Source organism: Brienomyrus brachyistius, chromosome 1 (assembly GCF_023856365.1).
Source record: "Brienomyrus brachyistius isolate T26 chromosome 1, BBRACH_0.4, whole genome shotgun sequence".
Lineage (NCBI taxonomy): Eukaryota > Metazoa > Chordata > Actinopteri > Osteoglossiformes > Mormyridae > Brienomyrus > Brienomyrus brachyistius.
In genome coordinates, this window is record NC_064533.1 from 10,167,412 (window position 1) to 10,188,773 (window position 21,362).

Below are 21,362 nucleotides of genomic sequence, written 5' to 3' on the forward strand. Positions count from 1 at the left end.
ACAAATTTAAAGATCTGAGTAGGAATGTGATCTTTCTTATATTGCAATATTGCAGTGGATTTCTTTGTAATTTCGACTGACAATTCCATCATTAAATAATGGATTTCATTCAGCTAGAATGTCATACTTTTAACAAATGAAGAACATCTGCTCCCTGCAGCCATGCTGTTTCTGCATTCTTCGATGAGTGTGCAATGTGCACCACATCCTGCCTCTCCCTTCTCTGCTCCTTTCTCACAGAGTAGTTACTATTTTGCCCTTTTCCATTCCAAATTCCTGTAGTACTGCTCACCTCAGTACCAGAAGTGATGGAGGTAACCATCTGCCGAGAAGCTCCCCCTACATATTAATGAATGCAGGTGATCTGATCAGTATAACCACTGATTTGTCCCAAGATGGTAACCTCTGCCTTACTGTGAGGATCTAAGTGATCTTCTATGAGGTTCATCCTAAGGGTGGTAACCTCTGCCTTACCGTGAGGATCTAAGTGATCTTCTGTGAGATTCATCCTGAGGGTGGCAACCTCTGCCTTACTGCGAGGATCTAAGTGATCTTCTATAAGGTTCATCCTGAGGGTGGTAACCTCTGCCTTACCGCAAGGATCTAAGTGATCTTCTGGGAGGTTCATCCTGAGGGTGGTAACCTCTACCTTACCATGAGGATCTAATTGATCTTCACTGAGATCTGTTCCCAGTGCGATAACCTCTGCCTTATCATGAGGGCCAAGGTGACTTACTGTGAGCTCCGTTCTCACACACACAGGCTCCACTGAGGGTAACTTTCATTTATTTACATTAGAGTACAGATGCTGTGATTGTGCTGCCAGTTTTACTGAGTTTCTCCTGTTTTATTCTCCATTTCACCCTGAAAAATAAGACCACTATGACAACGGGACAAAAGTTATGACTTTTGGCTCCCATCTTTAAGGGTCTCAGAGGCAGCACTAGATCTAAGAAACACATGAGCTAAAAGAAGTTTCACTATGGGTACCTCAGGACATCATGAAATACACAGGCTGGAAAATCTCTGCTTCCTGGCCATCAGTCACTAAGCATCCTGTCTAAAATCTTTATTTTATAGGAGACTGACTTATTCCTAGGTTTTTGATGCCGACACTGAGAATTTTCGGTTGTTATAAATAAGTAAGACCCTGAGAAAGACAGTTTCACAGTGACTTCATTATGGTAGCATGGCTAGGCGTTGGGCATATGCATTTTAGGAAAATGGTACCTCTCCTGCCCGCTGGCAGTGGGACATCTAGGCTGTCCCCTGTTGCCTGTCTTTGCAGCCTTAGTTAACCTGTGCATCTGGACAGCAGCACACAGGCCAGGTGACATAACATCCCAGGGAATACCTAAGGAGAGCAGCTGCTGAACATGATGTCATCTGGCAAGCATCCAGATAGTGGCCTTGGCTTCTGTCCCCTGTTTAATGACGATGCCAGATTAAGTAAGGTGTCCTATCTCCCAGGCTACAAGAACCATCTGTGGGTTAGGATTTTGAGGGATCATCTCTGGTGCGGACGAATGCTCTTTCACACACACACACACACACACACACACACAAATCAATAGTGTCGTCCTGCTGGATCAGCTCCTGTCTACTGGTCTGGGGAGACTTTTAAAGGTCCGTTGATGCCAACGCAGGTCCCATCCATTGTTATTAAAAATTCACATAAGGAGGAGAGCTTGTGTTTGACATGAAACTTATGAATCCTTCAATTTTAGTTTTTAACCTCACTGCCACAAACAGGGGTGACCGTGCATGGGGGGAAGTTCTGCACCGAAACGCAACTGTGTTTTAGGTGGCCAGTGTGGCTCAATCAAACTTCCCTCAAACCCCCCCGAAGGCATGTTTGTGTAAGCCCTTGGGGGGGGGGGGGGGGGCAGTCAGCTCCGAGCCCCACTTTAAAAGAAAACAAAAGAGGATAGGATAGAAACAGACATTCAATGGCCCCCCAAGGAAGAGAGGGGTGGCATAGCTTTTGGGGGGCATACCGATCTATACCAGATGACGCTGTGTGTGTGTGAGTTCATTGACTGGGGCTGCTCTCTCTTTCTCCTGCTCTCTCGTTCTCCTGCTCACTTTCTCCTGCTCTCTCTCTCTTTTTTACTTTCCTTTTTTTTTTTCCTTTTTCGGCTTCCAAAGGGGAGTTTTCCACCAATTGTCACATCCCGGGAAGAAAGCATTTAGCTGGACCCTCCCTTTCTCTCATTCTCTCTCTCTCTCTCTCGCTCCATCTCTCTCTCTCTCTCTCTCTCTCTCTCTCTCTCTCTCCTCCCACTCTCCTGTGACAGCACACACCTGCTTTGTCTTGGCTGTGCACTGCCGTGGTGCAATTACACCCTGGCCTTTCAGAGCTCAGCTTCAGAGCCGTCACTGAGATCGATCCCCCCTCTGGATTTGGGAGAGGACCCTCACATACAAACACACACACGTGCGTGCTCGCTCAGCTTTAACCAAGGACACCAGGTACGCACCTCCTCCTCGGGGATCCCACATGACACGACGGGGGAGCGGGGGATGCTGGGAGGGCATCTGAAACGGCCAGGAAGAGGGGTGGTGTGCAAAAGCAGGGATCAAGAGTCAGCGAGTGAGAAGGGGCAGAAACCACTGAGATCTAGTCTCAAAAGGTCTTAATTTCTATACTCAGAAGGAGCATTGGAACACTTTGAAGGTATCTCTTTTGCTTCTGTCACTGTTGCCTAGGACTGATATTCAGCTATTGATATGTGAGCTACCGGGCTTTTTGCATGTGCATGTTTAATTAAAGCAGCATGTTACCGGCCGTATGCTGAGCGTACAACGTAACCGTGTCCCTGCCGTGTTCGCTGGGAGCCGCGTGGTGTAGTGACAGGGCGAGCAGGTCGCTAAGGTAGTTAGCGGGATGCCCCCCCCCCCAATGTGGCATACAGATTTGTGCAGGTGGGGGTGCAGGTGCACAGGTGTGCGTCCCAATGCCTCACAGGTGTGCAGTGAGAGGCGAGGAGATGGATTCTGAGGCAGATTCTGACACGTATTGTTCCAGTGCATCTTGGGATATGGGTGAGGAGGGGACTGGGCAGGGGGAGGGGGGGACAGGCTAATATGGGAGGTCAGGGTGAAGTTAAGGTGGTGCTGAGGTAGGGCTTAGTCCCAGCCTGGGACATTGGAGAGCCACTTTACCCCTGTGTTTTAGGGCAGATGGGACGGAGAGGGTCGGGAGCGGTCACTTGCAGACCCACACAGGACGCGACTCAACCCTGACTGTAAAATGCTGCAGGTTTTCCCCCTCTGTGCCCTTCAGACTCTGTCTGCATGGAAAACCCATTAACTTTACGAGCCTTTTTTGTTTAGTTGTTTTTTCCTTTTCTGAGTGCCTTAGAGATCAGACATTTGGGGACAAAAAGGACAGAGATTTCTTTGTTCTGTAGCGGCCCGAGTAATTAATCGCGTCTTGTGCATCCCACGGCTGTTTCCGCGGTGTGGCTGGAGATCTGCTCGGAGATGGGAATGAGCGAGCAACAGCCGTGTCCTCGCGCGCTGCCACGCCTCTCCTGTTTTCACCCCCCCCCCTCCCGCCCCCCCCGGCTGCTCAGAAACACAGAAGTGGCTTCTTGGAAGAATGCTAGCTTCCCGTGTGTCTCATCAGGTCGTTACCTCCACTGGTATCTCCGAGTCCCTCACCTAGACCATTTCGCTCCACTGCAACTAAACTTCACTTTCTGTAGTGAAGTGGAGGGCTGCAGCTCTAGAACTCCAACATCTGTACTTTGTCTTTCTGGGAAAAAAAGAAAGAAGAAATGACAGTTTGAAGCAGTGACTACAGCAGTTGTAAGCCTCCAGTGGTGTGTGGAGGGGGGGGGCTTTCTCTGCTAAAAATCATAGACTTTGGTTCACTGTCAAAAAGGCACATTTTTCTGGAAAGAGTCATACCTAATGTTGGCGCTTATTCAGGGAGGGAGAAAGAGAAAAGGGGGGGGCTGTAAGTTCAGGAAATGGGGAGGTTGAGAAATGAGAAAAGAACTGAAGAGTTTCTCAAGCCTTGGGTGTAGATAACTCAGATGTGACTAAGAAGGTTACACGTAGAATATTACAACTATATGGACAATAGGACAGCCTGACCATCCAGGATTTATGAACATCAGCAGGGCTCCAGTAGGAGATTTTAAATACCAGCAATGGGTATCTGTACAGTGTGGGCAGAGATGAATGTGAGAAAACGCATGTTTGTGGGATTGTTCATGCAACCCCTTTGGTTAATGAAACTGGGGATTAGTTACATGGCCGGTAACAGGCTATTCTTGGATCTACAGCAAGAATAAGCATCACTTTCCTTAACCAGGCTTCAAAAAAGGTGATGAAGCAGAGCATTGAACATTCAATCAGGCTCCAGATCACTTTCAGTGCTACAAGTCGGGGTGACGACAGACATGTGAGAGGGAGCTGGCAGAGGTCAACAGAGACGCAGAGTCGTAAAAACACACCGACGACGTGACAGTTTCCAGCTGCACTGGCACCCCTCCCCATAGCTGTGACTGCCTCATCAGGACATTTTGGTCATTGTCAACTTAGGGGCTTCTAGCTAAGAAAAATGGGTGGATGAGCGTATTTATGATCTCTGAAACCGAGCGAGCAGTCACCTTTAAAACGAGCACATTTTGAGAAAACCTGTGCCGTCCCGCTGGGCTCCGGGGAAGCTCATTAAATGTGTGTGTCCCCCCTTGCTCTGCATAGTCTTTGGTGGATCAATGAAGTGCATAGACTGGAGTAGCTGTGGACCATCTAGGCCAATGTAGATGCACAAATCCTTGTGTTATAGGAGTTCAGGTGTGGTAATTAGTGGGAGTGGCTTCTTGGAGGAAGGCCTCAATCCAGTCAGCTCTGACTATATAATCTCAGGCCACCCAGAGGCTTTCAGGCACGTAGCTGAAGCATCACCTCAAAAATGGAGTAAGGTTTGTGAGCATCACGGATTTTGGGAGCAAAGTCAAACACACAGAAGAGCGTCCACACATTCTGCGGCTCCGTCTGATCGCCATGTTTGTGGGACGTTAAAGTGTCACTTTAATCACTGTCTTCATTGCGAAGTGATGGGTGAGAGATACATCAAAATAATGAATTTACCTTTCGTAAGTGTCTCTTTACAGATTTTAACTGCGATATTAACAGATGAATATGGTTCTTGAGAGGATGGTTTTTTTGTTCCTTTGAGTAACGTCTTTGGGGCGAAGACCCTTCTTTGACTTTACCATCATTCTAGCACTTTCTAATAAATGAGCATCAGAGGGAGATGAAAGATGGAGGATTAAAGACAGACGCGCTGGCTAAAAGTGGTTAGAATGGCGAAAAACAGAGAGGAATGTTTATGTTAAGCATTTACAAGGAGGAAGTGATAAATCAGGAGGTTCCCTGTGGGTGCGGAGTTCACGGGGCGAAGGGGCGCAGCGTCAGGCAGATGGAGAGCAGGAGGAAAGCCAGTTGAGGAAGGTGACAGCAAGACAAGGCTGCAGCAGGGGAGTGAGCCCGAGGGTGGCAGAACCCTAGCCCACCGAGGAGAGATCTGCAGAGCACCATGAAGATCATCGGTGCGAGAACGCGAGCCGTCGGGAAGCGCCCCGTTACCGGCTGGCCACAGGACTCCGAAACACACGGACTTTCTCAAATTTGGAAACTTTTACTCAAGAGCCAGACTCCACTTTCCCGATGATGTTCAGCTCCTCAGAGCCCAAAGGAAAAATGAATTACAGGCTTCAGAGGAATTGGAGAGATCTGGCAGGCGAAGCCGGGCTGGGTCGAGGCTGGGGCGGCAGCAGTCTCTCAACATTCACCCACCCCCCACCCCCCCGCCCCCCGTTCCCAGCGGTTTTTCATGTTGGGTAATCAACAGCATCGTTGACAAGATACTAATAAGTATCCCATGAATTCTGGCCATCATGGCAATCCGGAACATGCCTTTCTGCCAAACGATCCAAGAACTTGGTTTGTGGGCTGCTTTCGTATCCAGAATGGTCAGAGCTCAAAGGGTTTCAAAGTGCTGACTGTGTGGATTTGGTGTCCTGTCGAGGCATGTTGGAGGCCTCATTCCAGGTGTGCCTGTGAGGCCTCACCGCTGCCAGATGCTTAATGGAACAGTAATATATTTCTTCTGGGGTTCTAGGGAGCTCAGACTAAGAGAAATGTGAGAAGTTTCAAATTGCTACTTTGATTGATGACCCTTGCGGTGATCTGGTGTGAGCCAACTAGGAAGCCTGCACCCACAAAACTGACGACCACATCTTCTACCAGGAGAAGAGCTGTGGGTACCAGCTGAAATTCTGCCTTGACTCCAGTTAAGAGGTGTTGAGTGTCATAGCAAATGTGGACGCAGTGCAGCCCCTGCATCGGTACAGCGGTTCTACGTTATGGAGAGATCCGGGACGTAGCCTGTAACCCTATCGATGAGTCAGAGTTCAAGATTTAAAAGTATAAAAATCTGTCCATTTGTTCCATTCAAATTGCATTTGTTCGGTGGCCTTTTCAGCACTGAACTTGGTGAAAAATTTGCTCTAACATTAGCCAGCTAACATAATTATCTATCTGTAAGTAAGCTGATCCACCTGAAAGCAAATGATGGTGATCTTGACCTTTATACGGATTAACTACAACATAGTTAAATAACTCAACATTTAGGTTAATGGAGTTAACTATAATATCGACAGAAGTTTTACCTGTCATGTCCTAATAAGTGTTTGAAAAACCTAAAGAGATCAGGGAACGTAGTAGGGGTGAGTATGCATGTGTGTATGTGCGTGTGGGGAGAATCAAAATGAGACAGTACCCCTGCAGAGGTAAGGAAAATAGGGAGGGAGAGACCAGGGGATTGCTGTGGATTGGATTAGATCATACAAATGGTCAAACTTGTCAAAATTTTATGATAGCAATGCTAAGCAATTCCATCATCCCACCATTCAAAAGGTTCAGGACTATAGAAAAAATATTTGAGGCTTCAGCCTAATAGCCCGGTCCCAGGCACGTCCCTGCACCAGTGTGAGCACTCCAATGAGGGCTATCCGATTGCACAACTGCACTCCCATTCCCCTGCTGTGGCTTATATTCCTAGTCTCAGCCCTAACTGCGGCACCAAGCCTGCCCCTAATGACGTGGAGTCGTTGGCGCAGGCATGCATGAAATGGGTGTGGGCATGCCTGTGATGGGGTGCAGGCATAGATGCAATAGTGGTGGGCATGCCTGCGATGGTTGTGGGCATACATGCGATGGTTGGACGCATGTATGCAATAGGTGTGGACATGTGTGTGATGGATACAGACATAAATGCGATAGGTGTGGTCATGCATGCGATGGGTGTGGACATGCATCCGATGGGTGTGTACATGCATGCGATGGGTGTGACCATGCATGTGATGGGTGTGGACATGCATGCGATGGATGTGTACATGCATGCGGTGGGTGTGACCATGCATGTGATGGGTGTGGACATGCATGCGATGGGTGTGTACATGCATGCGGTGGGTGTGACCATGCATGTGATGGGTGTGGCCATGCATGCGATGGCACAGCAGCTCTCAAAATACCACCTCCATTGTGTTATGTGGCCACTTGTACAATTCACATAAACATTTTTTCTCCATATTTGTTTTGAATGAACACTGTTCTCAGACGACAACTTTTGCAGACAGGGCAATGATACTGGAGGTCACAGATTACAGTTATTATGAAGACATCATGGAATTATGATGACACACTGAAATGTGCACATTCATTTCACACAAGAGGAAAGTTACTTTCTGGTGTCAGTTTCTGTAGTTTGAAGTCTCAACTCATTTTGGGGGTAAAGCTGTGCGAAGATGAATGATTTCGAGTTACAAGGCTGTAGGCCCATCTCGAGGCGCAGCAGAGCACGCCCAGTGCTCAGGCTGCCTGTCCAGTTTCAGCTGTGCCCTCAGCTATAATTCTGAGTCACTGCCGTTGTTGTCATTGGGCTGGCTACAGCAGCGCTGACCTGTAATTTGGTGGCGTGTAGACATACAGGGAACTATGCGTCCCTGAACCCGACGTGACCCAGAAAACATAAGCCTGGTCCATGAAACAAAACACAGGCATTGCCGAACCGGCAATATGCTCACCACCAAACAGGCGAGTATCAGCGCTGCCAACCTCAGCCTTGAGTTAGGAGACAGCAGCCGGCCATTGAGTCTTCCCTCCATACATAATTGTATGGCTGTGAGCCTCCTCAGCTAGTCTTCAAAGACCTGTCTGCCGAGGCTGAACTCAGAACTTTAGACAAAACCTGAGCTCGACAGGATATTTTATCATTTTATTGACTGTCTTCATTTAGCTGTTTGTGAGTCAGCAGGAATGAACAGGCCATATCCTGCCTCAACTCTAAAGCTTTGAAGATACTAACAGGGCTTTAGCAGACAAAAACCATCTGTAACCAACTGTTGTTGAGATAAATTCTTTGGATGTATTAAAACACAACGCTGAAGCTGAGTAAACATTTGTGTCCGGCAGTATGAGTCCCATCCTGTGATTATCAGGCTTTCTAGAAGTTATCTGACGAAAGCATATGTGGCAGTTAAGCAGATTCTATTGCAGCCAGTTAACAAAGTACTGCTAAAACTCAGTTGGTATTTTATGTGTCACTTTACAGCATTTTATTGTCCCCAGTTATTTGTGGTGTATTTGTGTGCCATTTCATTGTTGTTCTGTTAGCTGGGATCTTACTCATGCCATGTGACTCCTCCAGGCCCAGTTGACGTCTGGCGGCACCATGAAGTCAGCTTTCATCTACTTGTTCCTGGTCACATGCTGTTGGGCTCTGCCCTTTGAGCAGACAGGCTTCATGGACTTCATGATGGAGGACGAAGGAGGTTCTGGAGTGGTGCCAGCGACCATAAAGCCCCCAATTTTTACTACCATCCCAGGCCCAGATGGACCCGTCTGCCCTTTCAGATGCCAGTGCCACCTGCGGGTGGTACAGTGCTCTGATCTAGGTAAGGGGGTGAAGCCCCCGGGGGGGGGGGGGCGTGTCTGTGCTTCACAACCAGGTTATTCCTCAAAATAAAAAGAATTGCTGTAGAAAGTTCAGATTATTACAATTTGAAATGAACACGGATCATGAAAATCAAAAGCTCCTTTCTGAAGCCCCAAGCTGAGGGCATGATGGTCTAGTCCAGAGGTATCCAATTCCAGTCCTGGAGAGCTACCGTCCAGTAGGTTTTCTACCCTACCTGCCTTCTGATGAACCACACCTGTTCTCAGGTAAATATCAGGAGCAGGTGTGGTTCATCAAAAGTCAAGTAGAATAGAAAACCTGCTGGACAGTGGGTCTCCAGGACCGGAGTTGGATACACCTGGTCTAGTCCTATTTGCGATGCACATTTCCTCTAATAAGCTTTTCCTTGCTTGACTCCAATCTTGGCAGGTAAAGCTGAGATTTTAATTCCTCATGTATATTCTCCACAAAAACAGGCTCCTCATCCTTTGTCACCCTGCCCGTTTGATTAAAATGTCAGAATTATTAGACAGGCGTTAAGTGTTTTCACATGGCGTGGACCAAAGTGGCCCTGTTGATGCTGAGATTTCCACCACAAATCTTTTTTTTTTCCACTTCCATCATTGTTTTTCAGGAAGAGAAAAATGGAGGGAAAGCCAGCCTCATTTTCCTCTCATTGTTGCTCATGAAAAATAGCATTTTCCCATAAATCTTGCGGATCACTCAGCCAGTCTCTAATTACATCAGCCAACCATACGTTTCCCCTCCCCCATATGTGACGTGTTTATCTCCCAGGAAACAAAAGGACCCTAATCCATCTATTTTGCCCTACAGTACAGAATTTACCATTGTGAGAGGGTGCAAAGTATTCATTAGGGTCACTTTTGTAGCATTATTTCTGAAACACTTGGGAAAAAAATAAAAATAAGATTTTGAAGTGCAGTCTGGATATAAATCAGGCAGACTGACAGGGAAGGTCATTTTCAGAGAAGGCCTTCCATTACCTCACAGAATCCACCAATGAGAGCACTCCAAGAGTGGGGAAGAGCCAATGGGAAGGCTCCCAGAGTGGAGTATGGTTGGGGTCACACATTTGAAGTTGAGCTCCTTGGCCAGGAGCCCAAGCCTGTTACAAGCACTCTGAATGTAGGGGGTTTAAGTTGGGTAGGGTGGGGATCCAGGACCTAATGAATGCTCAGTCAACTGTTACATGTTAAAAAGAGTTTCAAAAAAGACAAGAACTCATCCCAGAAGAGCAGTAACACAGCTTAGCTCCCATGCCTGACATCACCCAACCACTGCTATAATTCCAGACACATAAGCATTCTGGTGTCACTTTTTCCATGGACGTTTTGTCCAGCACTCTGTCTGCAGTCACTGGAAATGGCGACAGCAGCTGAAATGGCCCAGGGTCTCGCACAGTCATGGCAAGAGCGGTTATGTAGACACTGAGGCTTTGGAAACAATAGGCTAACTTGGGCGGGGGGGAGGGACGGGGGGCAGGAAGTCATACTTAGCTAAGCCAGTTTTGATGGATACAATCTTGTGTGCAGGTCTGTCTTGACTAAGCAGAAGTGCGGTCACTAGGATGCTGGGTAGAGCAACATGCTTACAGCACTGAAGCCTGACTCCTTCTTTCTTTGGCATTATATCAACCTTGGCTGCCGTTTAGTCACAATTTAAGCGCCAGACCTCCAGGGTTATAATAATCATCGATACTTCATTGATCCCGTAGGGAAATTGTCTTTACGCCTCCCACAACTTGCACTTCTTCATAGAGGAAGTTGTCTGCGAAGGGCTGCCACCCGTAGCGGCGCCCAGGGAGCTGGGGGTTAAGGACCTTGCTCAAGGACCCACAGGCTGAGGCTGGGTTTGAACCTGCGACCTTCTGATTACAGGCACACAGGCTTAGCCCACAGAGCCACACGCTCTATCCCATCTGAGGGCATCTGAGTCAAAATTGCTGCCATATTGTAAGATGAGTTAATTCTGACATCTCCATACCCTTCAGCGACATTTCATCACAAAATCAATTTTTCGTTTACGGTGATTGTTTGTAGTTTTTGATTAACATCTATTTTTACTTGCACTCAAAGCCCTTAAAACAAAAACATATGATGCATAATAAAAGCTATTCTTGATCCAGTCAGGTATGGAAAAAAAAAATCGTCTGGGAAATGCAGTGAGTTTACATAATAAATCAACAAAAGATGTGGATGTTCACGGTGTGCCCAGGTGGATCGTCAGGCCATCTGCCACTCGACTCGAGCGCCCCACTGCATTGCTAGATGCAGACTGAGGAGCGTGCTCTGTGCGGGGTCTCGCCACACGTGAGGGCTTCCTGAAGCAATACCGCTGATCTGCTCAATGCCTTTGCAGCCATTTAAATTGCACCCATGCGATGTCGCACCCCAATTTCCGTACCCCTCCGTCTTGCTGGATGTCCTAACATGGAGATACTGTCTGCTGTTGCTCTCCTCCCTTCCATGGCGCTGTTGATCCTCCACGTCAGAGCCCTCGCTTGGACTCTGTAGTTCCCCCCCCCCCCCCCCCCCAGTGCTTTGGGAGAAGACTAACCACAACCAGCTGTGAGGAAGATGGGGCATTCAGGGCAATGCAACGCAGTCTAGTGTTTCCAGCACAGACATTTTTTCTTTGATGGTCTCTGAAACTCTCCAAACTGCTCCGAAACTCTCCCGAACTTTTAATAAAATCACTCCCAAACACTTTTAAACTCTCCAAATCTTTAGAAAACACTGCAAACCTCTCTGAAACTCTACAGAACTTTATAAAACGTTGCCAAATTCTCCAAAACTCCCAAAACACTTCTCATTTTAATCTCTCAGGAAGGTCTCAACTTTCAGCTTCGTTTTCTGAATTACTAAACAGATCAAAATCGCTTTGTTAGCTTCTCATTCTTGTCATGTTTAACAGCAGGATCAGTAAAAACTCAAAATTAAGTAATAGTTTCATTGAATACAAATTTAAAATATGAGTAAATAAAGAAGATTAAATGGCTATGCACTGTTCAATCTAATCCATTCATCCATTAATCTTCCAATTAATTATCAAACAGAGGATCACTGGGACTCTGCAGCCATTTCCAAATAACATACATCATGGAACACATTTTCATTCTATTAATATTCGATCTATTAACATTTGTAAATCATTTAAAAAATACACATTCAAAAATCCCCCTTCCCAATTATAAACACAATTTTGGTATTGTCAAATCCATCCACTCTTTCTGAAAATGGATTATTCAGGTAAAGATTGCAATAGAGACATTAAATGCTAAATACGTATATTGCTACATAATGAGACTTCTGTTGAAAGTCAATCATGCAAAAACATCTTAGGTGTCAAATGACAGGAAACAGGAGAGCTGATTGTGATTGATCACAGCCGTGATTATGGAACCTCAGACTCCAAGAGTATTTCATTAAGCTTAATGTGTCTAAGACAGTTGAGGTAAGACCTAATCGAATGTATCTGTGTGTTTAACTTCCAGGCTTGAAAAACATTCCAGAAAACCTCCCTGGAGAAACAACTCTGCTTGACCTGCAGAACAACAAGATCACTGAAATTCGCGAGAATGATTTCAAGACCCTCAAAGGCCTCCATGTGAGATTTGCACTTTTTCCTGCATGTCATGCAAACCCTTCCTCATGCAATATGTCTTCACACATCTTAATGTCTCGAAATCGCATTTTTTGGATTTCGTACCTGACGATGCTCTTTGTAAATGTACGCACTCATTTTGTAAAGAACACGGAAAATTGATAAAATCAGTGAACCTTTATTAAGAACATGTATACTTAAGTTTTGGAGCAAGCTGCAAGCAAACTTAATTTGACTTCTAAACCTTGGTCATTTTTTCCAGATTCTTAATAAGTTTGTTGCATTCAGCGCACGCAAAACTATTTCAACTAAATTGTACCCAGAAATACCGGAATGTTCCACTAGAAAAAACAATGTGCTCTCCAGCACCTTGGGGAAGCATCTGAAGAGCAATGCCCCTATGTCCTCCTTGACGATGTTTGCGAGCCTTTCACAAGCTTCTGCTGGAGGTTCACTCTCTAAACAGAGCTGGACCTTTGGTGTGAAGGCACCATCATCTTAAAGCTCATCCAGCAAAATGTTTGTTTAGACATCATGGGACCAGCTCCCAACCGCGGCACTTCATACTCTTTCCATTGTGCAGAAATCGCCCTCTTGGGAGAGCATTCCTCAGATTTCTTCATGTCTGGAAGCGATTAGGAAAGCAGAGCACGGTGTGTGTTTTTATTTCAGTCAATAGTGAAGGTCACCAAATGAAGCAACCCTTGAGTTTGTCCCCATTCTCATAGCATTTGGACACCCTAGAAATTCATAGAACAATTAGTATATTTGCAGTTTACTTTATAAGGACTGTAACTTCTGAACAGCATAAAGAAGTTGTAATAGAAGGTCACTGAGCCTTATTTATGAAACCAAATCACTTTATTTACATGGATCATATTCTCATTTGCTGACTGCGCTTCCAAGTTGGCTGCATTAAAAACCCAACTAGAAATCCTGACATCCTCACTGGAACTGATGCACTCTGGGATGCAATCTGTCTGTCTGACTTTCACTTTTCACCCTTGGTTTGCCCTGGAAGGCTCTGATCCTGGTGAACAACCTCATCACCACCATCCATGCCAAAGCCTTCATGCCCCTGGGCAAACTGCAGAGGCTCTACCTGTCCAAAAACCTGCTGAAGGAGATGCCCACCAACATGCCCAAGAGCCTGCAGGAGCTGCGCATCCATGAAAACCATATTGCCAAAATCAAGAAGGCCTCCTTCCAGGGAATGGCCCAGGTCATCGTCATGGGTATGGATGTCACCCTCGAGGGGTCAAAAATGACTCAGCCATCATTGGGGGTACAAACAGGGAATTAAAAGTATAAGGGGTATCTTCTAAGAGCACGGCTTGAATCTCCAGCACACGGCCTGGCTCCTCTTCACACCACACAGTATCTATGCAGCTGTAGGCCCCGATTCCCCAGATGTAGCCCATGATATGTTGTGGTCACCCTGATTTCAAGCAGAATGGAAAGGTTGAATCAGATGTGAAATAACGGACTGAAAAAGCTCGATGCAGCAACGAAAACGGGACACAGGGAATAAATATTACATTCAGCTGGAAGTTTGAAGCCCTTAGCGTAGTTTCTGACTTTGCTTGTATGTTTGTATGTATGGGGCCTTGTGTGTAGACCGGGTCTTTATGCTCTGCCCCTGATCCTGAGCATCCAAGAGGCCACTGTGCAGTAGATTAAAACTCTCGGTGGAAGTCCAGTGGCTTGAAGGTTATCAAGCTTCTGATATGGTGGGGCACGTTGAAAGGAGGGACGATCGACGTGGCGGTTCAAATAAACCAGGGGTTTATTTAAAAACAAACAGAAAGAGAGATAACAAAAATAAGGGACCATGAGGGGTCAAAACCAGCTGATGAAACAGAAATCAAAGTAGGTAACAACACCGGGAACATAATGGTAAAGGTATGAAGGGACACAGTAAAAGTACAAGACATAACAGGGGATACTACTAACTGGGAAATAGCAGAACAACATAGGGTAACAGCTATACGTAGAAATCAGCCACAATGATCCAACAAGGAACATAATAAGAACAGACATTTAAATATACAGCTAACAAGGGCTAACAAGGTGCAGGTGCGGACCATAACTAAAATCAACCGATCAGTAAAAGCATAGAGTATCAAGAAACAGGTGGAATAAATTACAATTCAGAAGCACTAGTGACTAGCGAATAGCAACCACACAGAGGGCTAACAATACTAAGGGGTGTCAAGGAACAATTAAAACAAAACATACTAAACAAGGCACGGGCAGAGTAACCATTAACAAGACAAAATAACCAAACAGATACCAGAGGATAAAATTAAACTGAAAATATAACATAAGGGAAAGGCAGGCGCCTCAAATTCATTATTAGGAAAATGTTTGCTTCTGAGCTGCACGTTCAACCCATACAGGTACACGGTGACCCACAGATCAGGAAAACATGATAGGGGACCACCAAAGGGGATGGCCGACAGGAACTGCTAGTCAAATGGGGAAAAGACAAACGGAACAGGGCCGGACGGCCACCGAACTCGACCCTGACAGCTTCCTGCTTCACTGGCTCTTACCAACAGGATTAGATAGCAGAAGCAGCAGAGCATGGTCCTCCCATAAAACCATAGTGAACAGACAAGGGAGCACTGAGAAGAGGGAGCCTCCATCAGCAGGGGGATGATCACCTGTAGGAGTCCTCTAATGATTAATAAAGCATGAATGAACCGAATATACTGTAACGATTCAACACAAAAGTGTTGTTTTCCAGAGCTTGGCTCCAACCCTCTGAAGAGCTCAGGCATCGAGAGCGGCGTTTTCTCTGACCTGAAACGTGTCTCCTACATCCGCATTGCAGACACCAACATCACTGAGGTCCCCAAAGGTAGGAGGTGTCTCCTTTTGATCGGCTAAACTTGATTTTAAATGAACTGGAGCCATTTAGCAATGGAAGATCAGTTGACAAATAAACAGAGGGGTGAAGTTAACAGTTATTGTCGCGCCAGGCAAAGGAAGAACAACCCAAAAGCTTGCTGCTGGTGCAAGGTACCTGGTGGAAGGGCTTTTATTTGTAGACAAATGCAAAGATAGAAGCAACAACAGGTAACAATGGCTGGGCTAGGAAGCACTTATATACAGGACTAACAAGGGATACAACAGAAGACTTAACTGGTTAACTGGAGGGCAGAACAATAGGTTGGACTAATCCCTAAACCTGCCACGCCTCTACAGGAGACATGGGGTAAGACAGGTGGAGTGAGCAGGCCATGACAGTTATAGGGTTAAGTCCGGCTGGGTGCAAAAATCTTTGTCATGTCAAACGTCCTTTGAGAACAGCAGGCAGACTCTGTTCAAACTCAGAGGTTAAGGAGTCACTGACAGCAGCACCAAAAAGGTCTCAGAGTTATTTAGCATACGTTTTCTTGCAGGATAAGGCTAGGAGACTGAAAACTTGTCTTTCTTATATCAACCATTTTCTGCTGTGTTGTCTGTTAGGTCTCCCCACCTCCCTATCAGAGCTCCATCTGGATGGGAACAAGATCACCAAGGTGCAGGCGGACAGGCTGAAGGGACTGAAGAACCTGGCCAAGTAAGAGAACTCGCTGTCCCCAAGCAGACGTAGGACGCTGCCAACGGCTGGTACCAGCATGGCCAAAACAAACGGGCCATGTGCTGTTTGCATAAGAAACAAAATCCCCCTGGTCCATTAGCGGTTTATGGAGTGGGGAGCCTGGATGAAGGAGAGCTAAGATCCAGAGCTTTTCATTTTAAAGCTATTCCATAATAGCATTTAACTAAGCAGTAACAGACAGAATAAAACAGAATTTTTGGTGCTTTGATTATAGCTGTGTGCCGTTCGGCCTCCTAAAAGCTCCTGTCGCGTGTGTCCTTGTCTCTCTAGGCTCGGTCTGAGCTACAACGAAATCAGTGTTGTGGAGAATGGCTCCCTGGCCGTGGTGCCCCACCTGCGCGAGCTGCACCTAGATTACAACATGCTGACCTCTGTGCCCCCAGGCCTGCCTGATCACAAGTACATCCAGGTCGGCTGCTGCTCGAAGCATTGCTCACTAATAGCATCTCATACTATTGGCCAATGTTTCCCAATCCGGCCCTTGGGGACCCACAAAGAGTCCACGTTTTTGCAACCTGCGAGGAAGCAAAGATGTACACTGTCTCACAGGTAGCTCAGAGGGAGCAAAAACGTGAGGCTGTGGGTCCCCGAGGACGGGACAGGGAAACAATGCTATCGTCCGTTTACTTTATATCATTACAGAATATAATTCTAATGAAAATTTAGGTAAAAGAAATATATAATTCTAAAAAAAATTAAGCAAAATTAACCAACAAATCACGAAGTGTACATGTGCTTTTTTATTAAAAGAAACCCCGCCTGTTTCATTGCAATAGTTTGCTTCTATAACCCCTCACCCCTCTCTCCATCACTCCTGCCCCACAGGTGATCTATCTCCATGGCAACAAGATTGCAGCGGTGGGGCCCGAAGACTTCTGTCCCCCCACCTACAACACCAAGAAAGCCATGTATTCTGGCATCAGCCTGTTCAGCAACCCTGTGCCCTACTGGGAGGTGCCCCCCGTCACCTTCCGCTGCGTTTTCGACCGCTCCGCCATCCAGCTGGGCAACTACAGGAAGAAATAGAATGTAGCACCACAACAGTCCCCCCCCCCCCCCCCCCCAAATACGCACCTCCCAGCTCAATGAACATAACAGTTACACATTACACACAAACCCCAGTCTGAGCAACACTCTACCCCGACTCTATGTACTACAGAGATAACACCACCTACATGACTTCTGTTACCCTCAGAAACAAAACAGCTGCCTTAAAATAACACCATTCCTGAGAAGGTTCCAGAACACGCAACAAAGCTCATGAATCTCAGCTGTTACCTCAGCAGCTAAAGAACACAAACAAATATCTTCTTTGCTTTTGGGAAGCAGTTTTATAAAAGAGGATTTCTTAACATTTGTACAACAAGCACACCTTGCATAGGAATTGCAGAAATTTCATTTAACACTGATATGTTATTGTTTTGTTTTTGAATTTAGCTGATAAAGAGTCGTCCATAACGCCCTTGCCTTGATCCCACGCCTTGTTCTTAACGTTCCTCTGAAAATTGGGCCCGTTTTCCTGTTGAGCAGGCATGGTAAAGGATTAACTGACGTTTCAGAAAAACCGTAGACCAAAAGTAGCAAACTAGAATGTACTAAAGGACTGTTTCCTTTCTGTATATGACAGTAGCTTTCCAGTGGTGTAATATCAATGCAGAATAAACACCAAACGTCTGATTTTCTTTCCTATATCGTAGTCAAAGTAAGGAAGGAGACCAAGCCATCATTGCTTTGCATTCTTGTTTTTTATTTTGCGTTTTTGGGAATAAGTGTAAGGGGAAATGTTTAAGCATTTAAAACAAAATCTTCCGGCGTATCTCAGAGAGACCGTATGATGCCAGAAATGAATTAACACCAGGCAGAAATGTAGAGTAAGCCGTATATACATTTTAATGAAAACCTTACCCAAAGACCTACTTGCATGCTTCGCTGTGTTCATTATGCGTCCATGGTCTTTGAGTCACCGGTGATCATGTGCTTTGTCTGTTTGTTAGTTTTTTTTTTTCTCATTTTGAAAACGAGTGGAGGATGTGGGTGGCTGGCCATGCCCCCCCCCAGGATCCTGTCCATGTGAATGTTCCATGTGTAGATGCTGTACATACATGCTGTATGAAACCTTTCATTGCTTTGAAGTACAAGCACTTACCGTAGGGCAAACAAACTTATATCAGCAATAAAGGTGAACTTACAGAGCAGGGACTCCGGCGTCGGTGTCCCGAATCTAATAAAGAATACAACAAAAGTCATAATTTTTTGCGCTTAATTCTCTGGCACAGGCTGGAAATTCGAAACTGATGAGTGGACAGAGTTTCTCGCCCTGCCACAAGAGGGTGCTGCAGTATCTCCATCTGAGGAAGGAACAAGCCTCAGGTAGACAGGCAGAGAGTTTGTGGAAAAGTCGAAGGGAGAAGGGAGGCAGAAGATTTCCTGGCTGAAATCAGCATTCCACTCATTGGCGTCTTGGAAGTAGATGGAAAATCAAGACATTGGAGCTTAAAAAATACATTTCATGTGAATGAAACCTCTGTTTTTGAGATTTCCGCTTTGAAAAACAGGATTTCGCCGCCACAACAGTAGAGCCTGGAGTCTTGGAAGCCAAGGGTTTATGAAGTGGTTCTGATTGCTTTAATAAACATCTACAAAGTGTCTGTTTATAACACACGTGAATGCTTTAAAGGATGCAAATAATATAGAAATTATGACACACTTAAGCACACATGTGCACATACTAGTTTCTTATCCCTGTGTCACTCTATGTATGTGTCAGCACCCTCTGTCATTCCTATATAAACCCAAAGCACTCCTGCTCTGTTCTGTCTCATGTTCAATTTATCTCCCGGATGTTTTTCATGGTGCAAACCATTTACATAAAGTAGCAGCAATAAAACACCATTTTCGGCACCTTGGAGGGTCTCAAGCTCTCCTGTGGCTCATGATTATCTGAGTAGAGTGGGGGATCATCACAGACAGCCAGCAGACGGGGTCTCCCCCCCCCCCCAGTGCTGCAGAGTGTTCTGCTCTGTTTAACAGGTAATCACTACAGTATAAAGAGTCAAGATGTGTTAGACGTGCCTGAGAAATACTCAACTTAGTCCTGTGCAAGTTCTGAACTGAAAACCTTCAGACAGGATTGAATACATGTATTGTTGAGGTAGGGATTGAGCATTGAATGTTTCTATGATCTTACTTCACCCACAGCAGCCAGTTGAGCTTATATCCACAATGATGGCAGCCATGTTGTGTCCAAGGTGACAGCGGTCTTATGATGTTCTTGATGTAGTTTGTGCAGAAGGTGCTCGTGGGTGTGTACAGCAGTGCTTCTGCGGTTAAGTAAAAAAAATACACAGATCTGAGTGCAGTTGGAGAAACTGTAGGAGCCTTCAGGAGGAGTGGAAGTCGGCCAGTCGCTGATCTGGACAAAGGGAATCCAGTGTGGGAATGACCAGCCGCCAAGACGACATAAATCGTGGATCCATCTGAGCTCCTACGCCTCTTTAAATGGGGACTTTGAATGTTGTGGAATCCGAGCTGAGCGTTTATGGTCTCACAGGCGGGCAGTCTGCTGTGCCCAGGAGCCCTGCGATTGGCAGGCATGTCGAGGATGACCGGACTGAGCTTTTCCGGAAAAAAACAGGGATCTCCAAAATTTTTCATGCGTGAGTGGATTTTTGATCAAATCAAGCATGAACTATGACTAATGACCACATCAAAACCATCTTATTCTGTGAACATTAAGAGAAGAGTTAGTGTAGTGGAGAATATCGCAATGCCTGCAGAAAGTAAGAGTGAAAGAGGACACCCAGCAACAGGAAGGACTGTATCAGTATTCACAGCAGGCGGCGTGACTGTCAGATGCCAGAAGATCAGACAGTCCAGGTGGAACTCCATCCGTAAGGTCCCCAGGAGACCATGTTGATCATATTGACTACTGGCACCTATAATGGGCAAAGAACCTGTTGCCTTGTAACAGACGGAACAAAAGTGCTTGTTTGGAAGCCTGGGAGCCAACAAGCAATGTTGTCTTTATCAGAGCAACTCACCAGTGTCCATGCCAATGGTGCTCTCTAGCGCCCCCTTATGGTGCACACATCCTGTTTATTACAAAGTTCTCTTGGTCACATCTTTCTGCCATATTCATTGTTCAATGATCACGTTCAATGATGTGCTGTGTATGTCACTATATTGTGGGCCAGTGGGGGTGGGGGGGGATTTCTGAGCAGTGCTTTATCTCAGCATCTTCAGATGGGTGAAATGAATGCTGATTTATAAATAATACAGGGTGAAGTTGTGAAAACAATCCTAGGATGTGATGTGAAGGGTAAAGGCAGCAGACAAGACCTCAAGAGGGAAAATGACGGTAATTTATGGTGTTCAGGACAACAAAACAGAGGGAAAAGGGTGGAACGGAATGCCGACTACAGCAACAGTCTCTGGGTTGGTCCCACATGGACACACATGGGAGCCTCTGGCAAAAGCTTTAGACCAGTCAGGGTCATGCTTATGCAGCCTTTAAGTTATAAATGTTAAGGAGGCATGGCATGTTTGAGGGACAGGGGGGGAATGTGGGGACGGGGGGCATTATCTGGGGAGGGGGTGATTGGGGGCAAAACATGGGAAGGGCAATGAAGGACGGCAGCAGTTACTGGGGCAGAAAGCTCACACCATAGGAATACATCTACCTCTTTATCCTGAAATGTGCCTCAAAAAGATGGACAAGCCAGGAGAGATGCTGACATCACAGTTACCGGAGTCCGTTCCTGTAAATGGCTGACATTCTCAACAGCTGGGCTACTCCAAATATGGCCGCCGGTCACCAGCATTCTCGACAGATGGGGTACGCCAAAGATGGCCGCCGGTGACCAGCATTCTCGACAGATGGGGTACGCCAAAGATGGCCGCCGGTGACCAGCATTCTCGACAGATGGGGTACGCCAAAGATGGCCGCCGGTCACCAGCATTCTCGACAGATGGGGTATGCCAAAGATAGCTGCCGGTGACCAGCATTTTCGACAGCTGGGGTACTCCAAAGACGGCCACCGGTGACCTGCATTCTCAACAGATGGGGTACTCCAAAGATGACCACCGGTGACCCGCATTTTCAACAGGTGGGGTGCGCCAAAGATGGCCACCGGTGACCAGTGTGTCTGGGAC

At 46.2% G+C, this 21,362-nt stretch overlaps 1 protein-coding gene across 2 annotated transcripts; it reads left to right on the forward strand.

Moving 5' to 3' along the window:
* The first annotated feature begins 2,267 nt into the window (after positions 1-2,267).
* Positions 2,268-18,460, forward strand: dcn (decorin). 2 transcript variants are annotated; one of them, XM_049011423.1, is made up of 8 exons: positions 2,268-2,472; positions 8,729-8,975; positions 12,492-12,604; positions 13,623-13,836; positions 15,351-15,464; positions 16,076-16,169; positions 16,482-16,620; positions 17,037-18,460. In XM_049011423.1, exons 2-8 carry the CDS (start codon positions 8,753-8,755, stop codon positions 17,235-17,237), a joined length of 1,098 nt encoding a protein of 365 aa, XP_048867380.1. In that variant the 5' UTR covers positions 2,268-2,472; positions 8,729-8,752; the 3' UTR covers positions 17,238-18,460. The 2 variants fall into 2 exon arrangements, with proteins under 2 accessions (XP_048867380.1, XP_048867391.1); XM_049011434.1 differs by lacking the exon at positions 2,268-2,472 and adding an exon at positions 2,521-2,677.
* Positions 18,461-21,362: the final 2,902 nt, after the last annotated feature.

Excerpts from the sequence above, each read along its gene's own strand:
- dcn (XM_049011423.1), top strand. The coding sequence starts at position 8,753 with ATGAAGTCAGCTTTCATCTACTTGTTCCTGGTCACATGCTGTTGGGCT. Across the intron at positions 13,837-15,350 it reads GGCCCAGGTCATCGTCATGG|AGCTTGGCTCCAACCCTCTG; the intron begins GTATGGATGTCA and ends GTTGTTTTCCAG. Across the intron at positions 16,170-16,481 it reads GGACTGAAGAACCTGGCCAA|GCTCGGTCTGAGCTACAACG; the intron begins GTAAGAGAACTC and ends TTGTCTCTCTAG.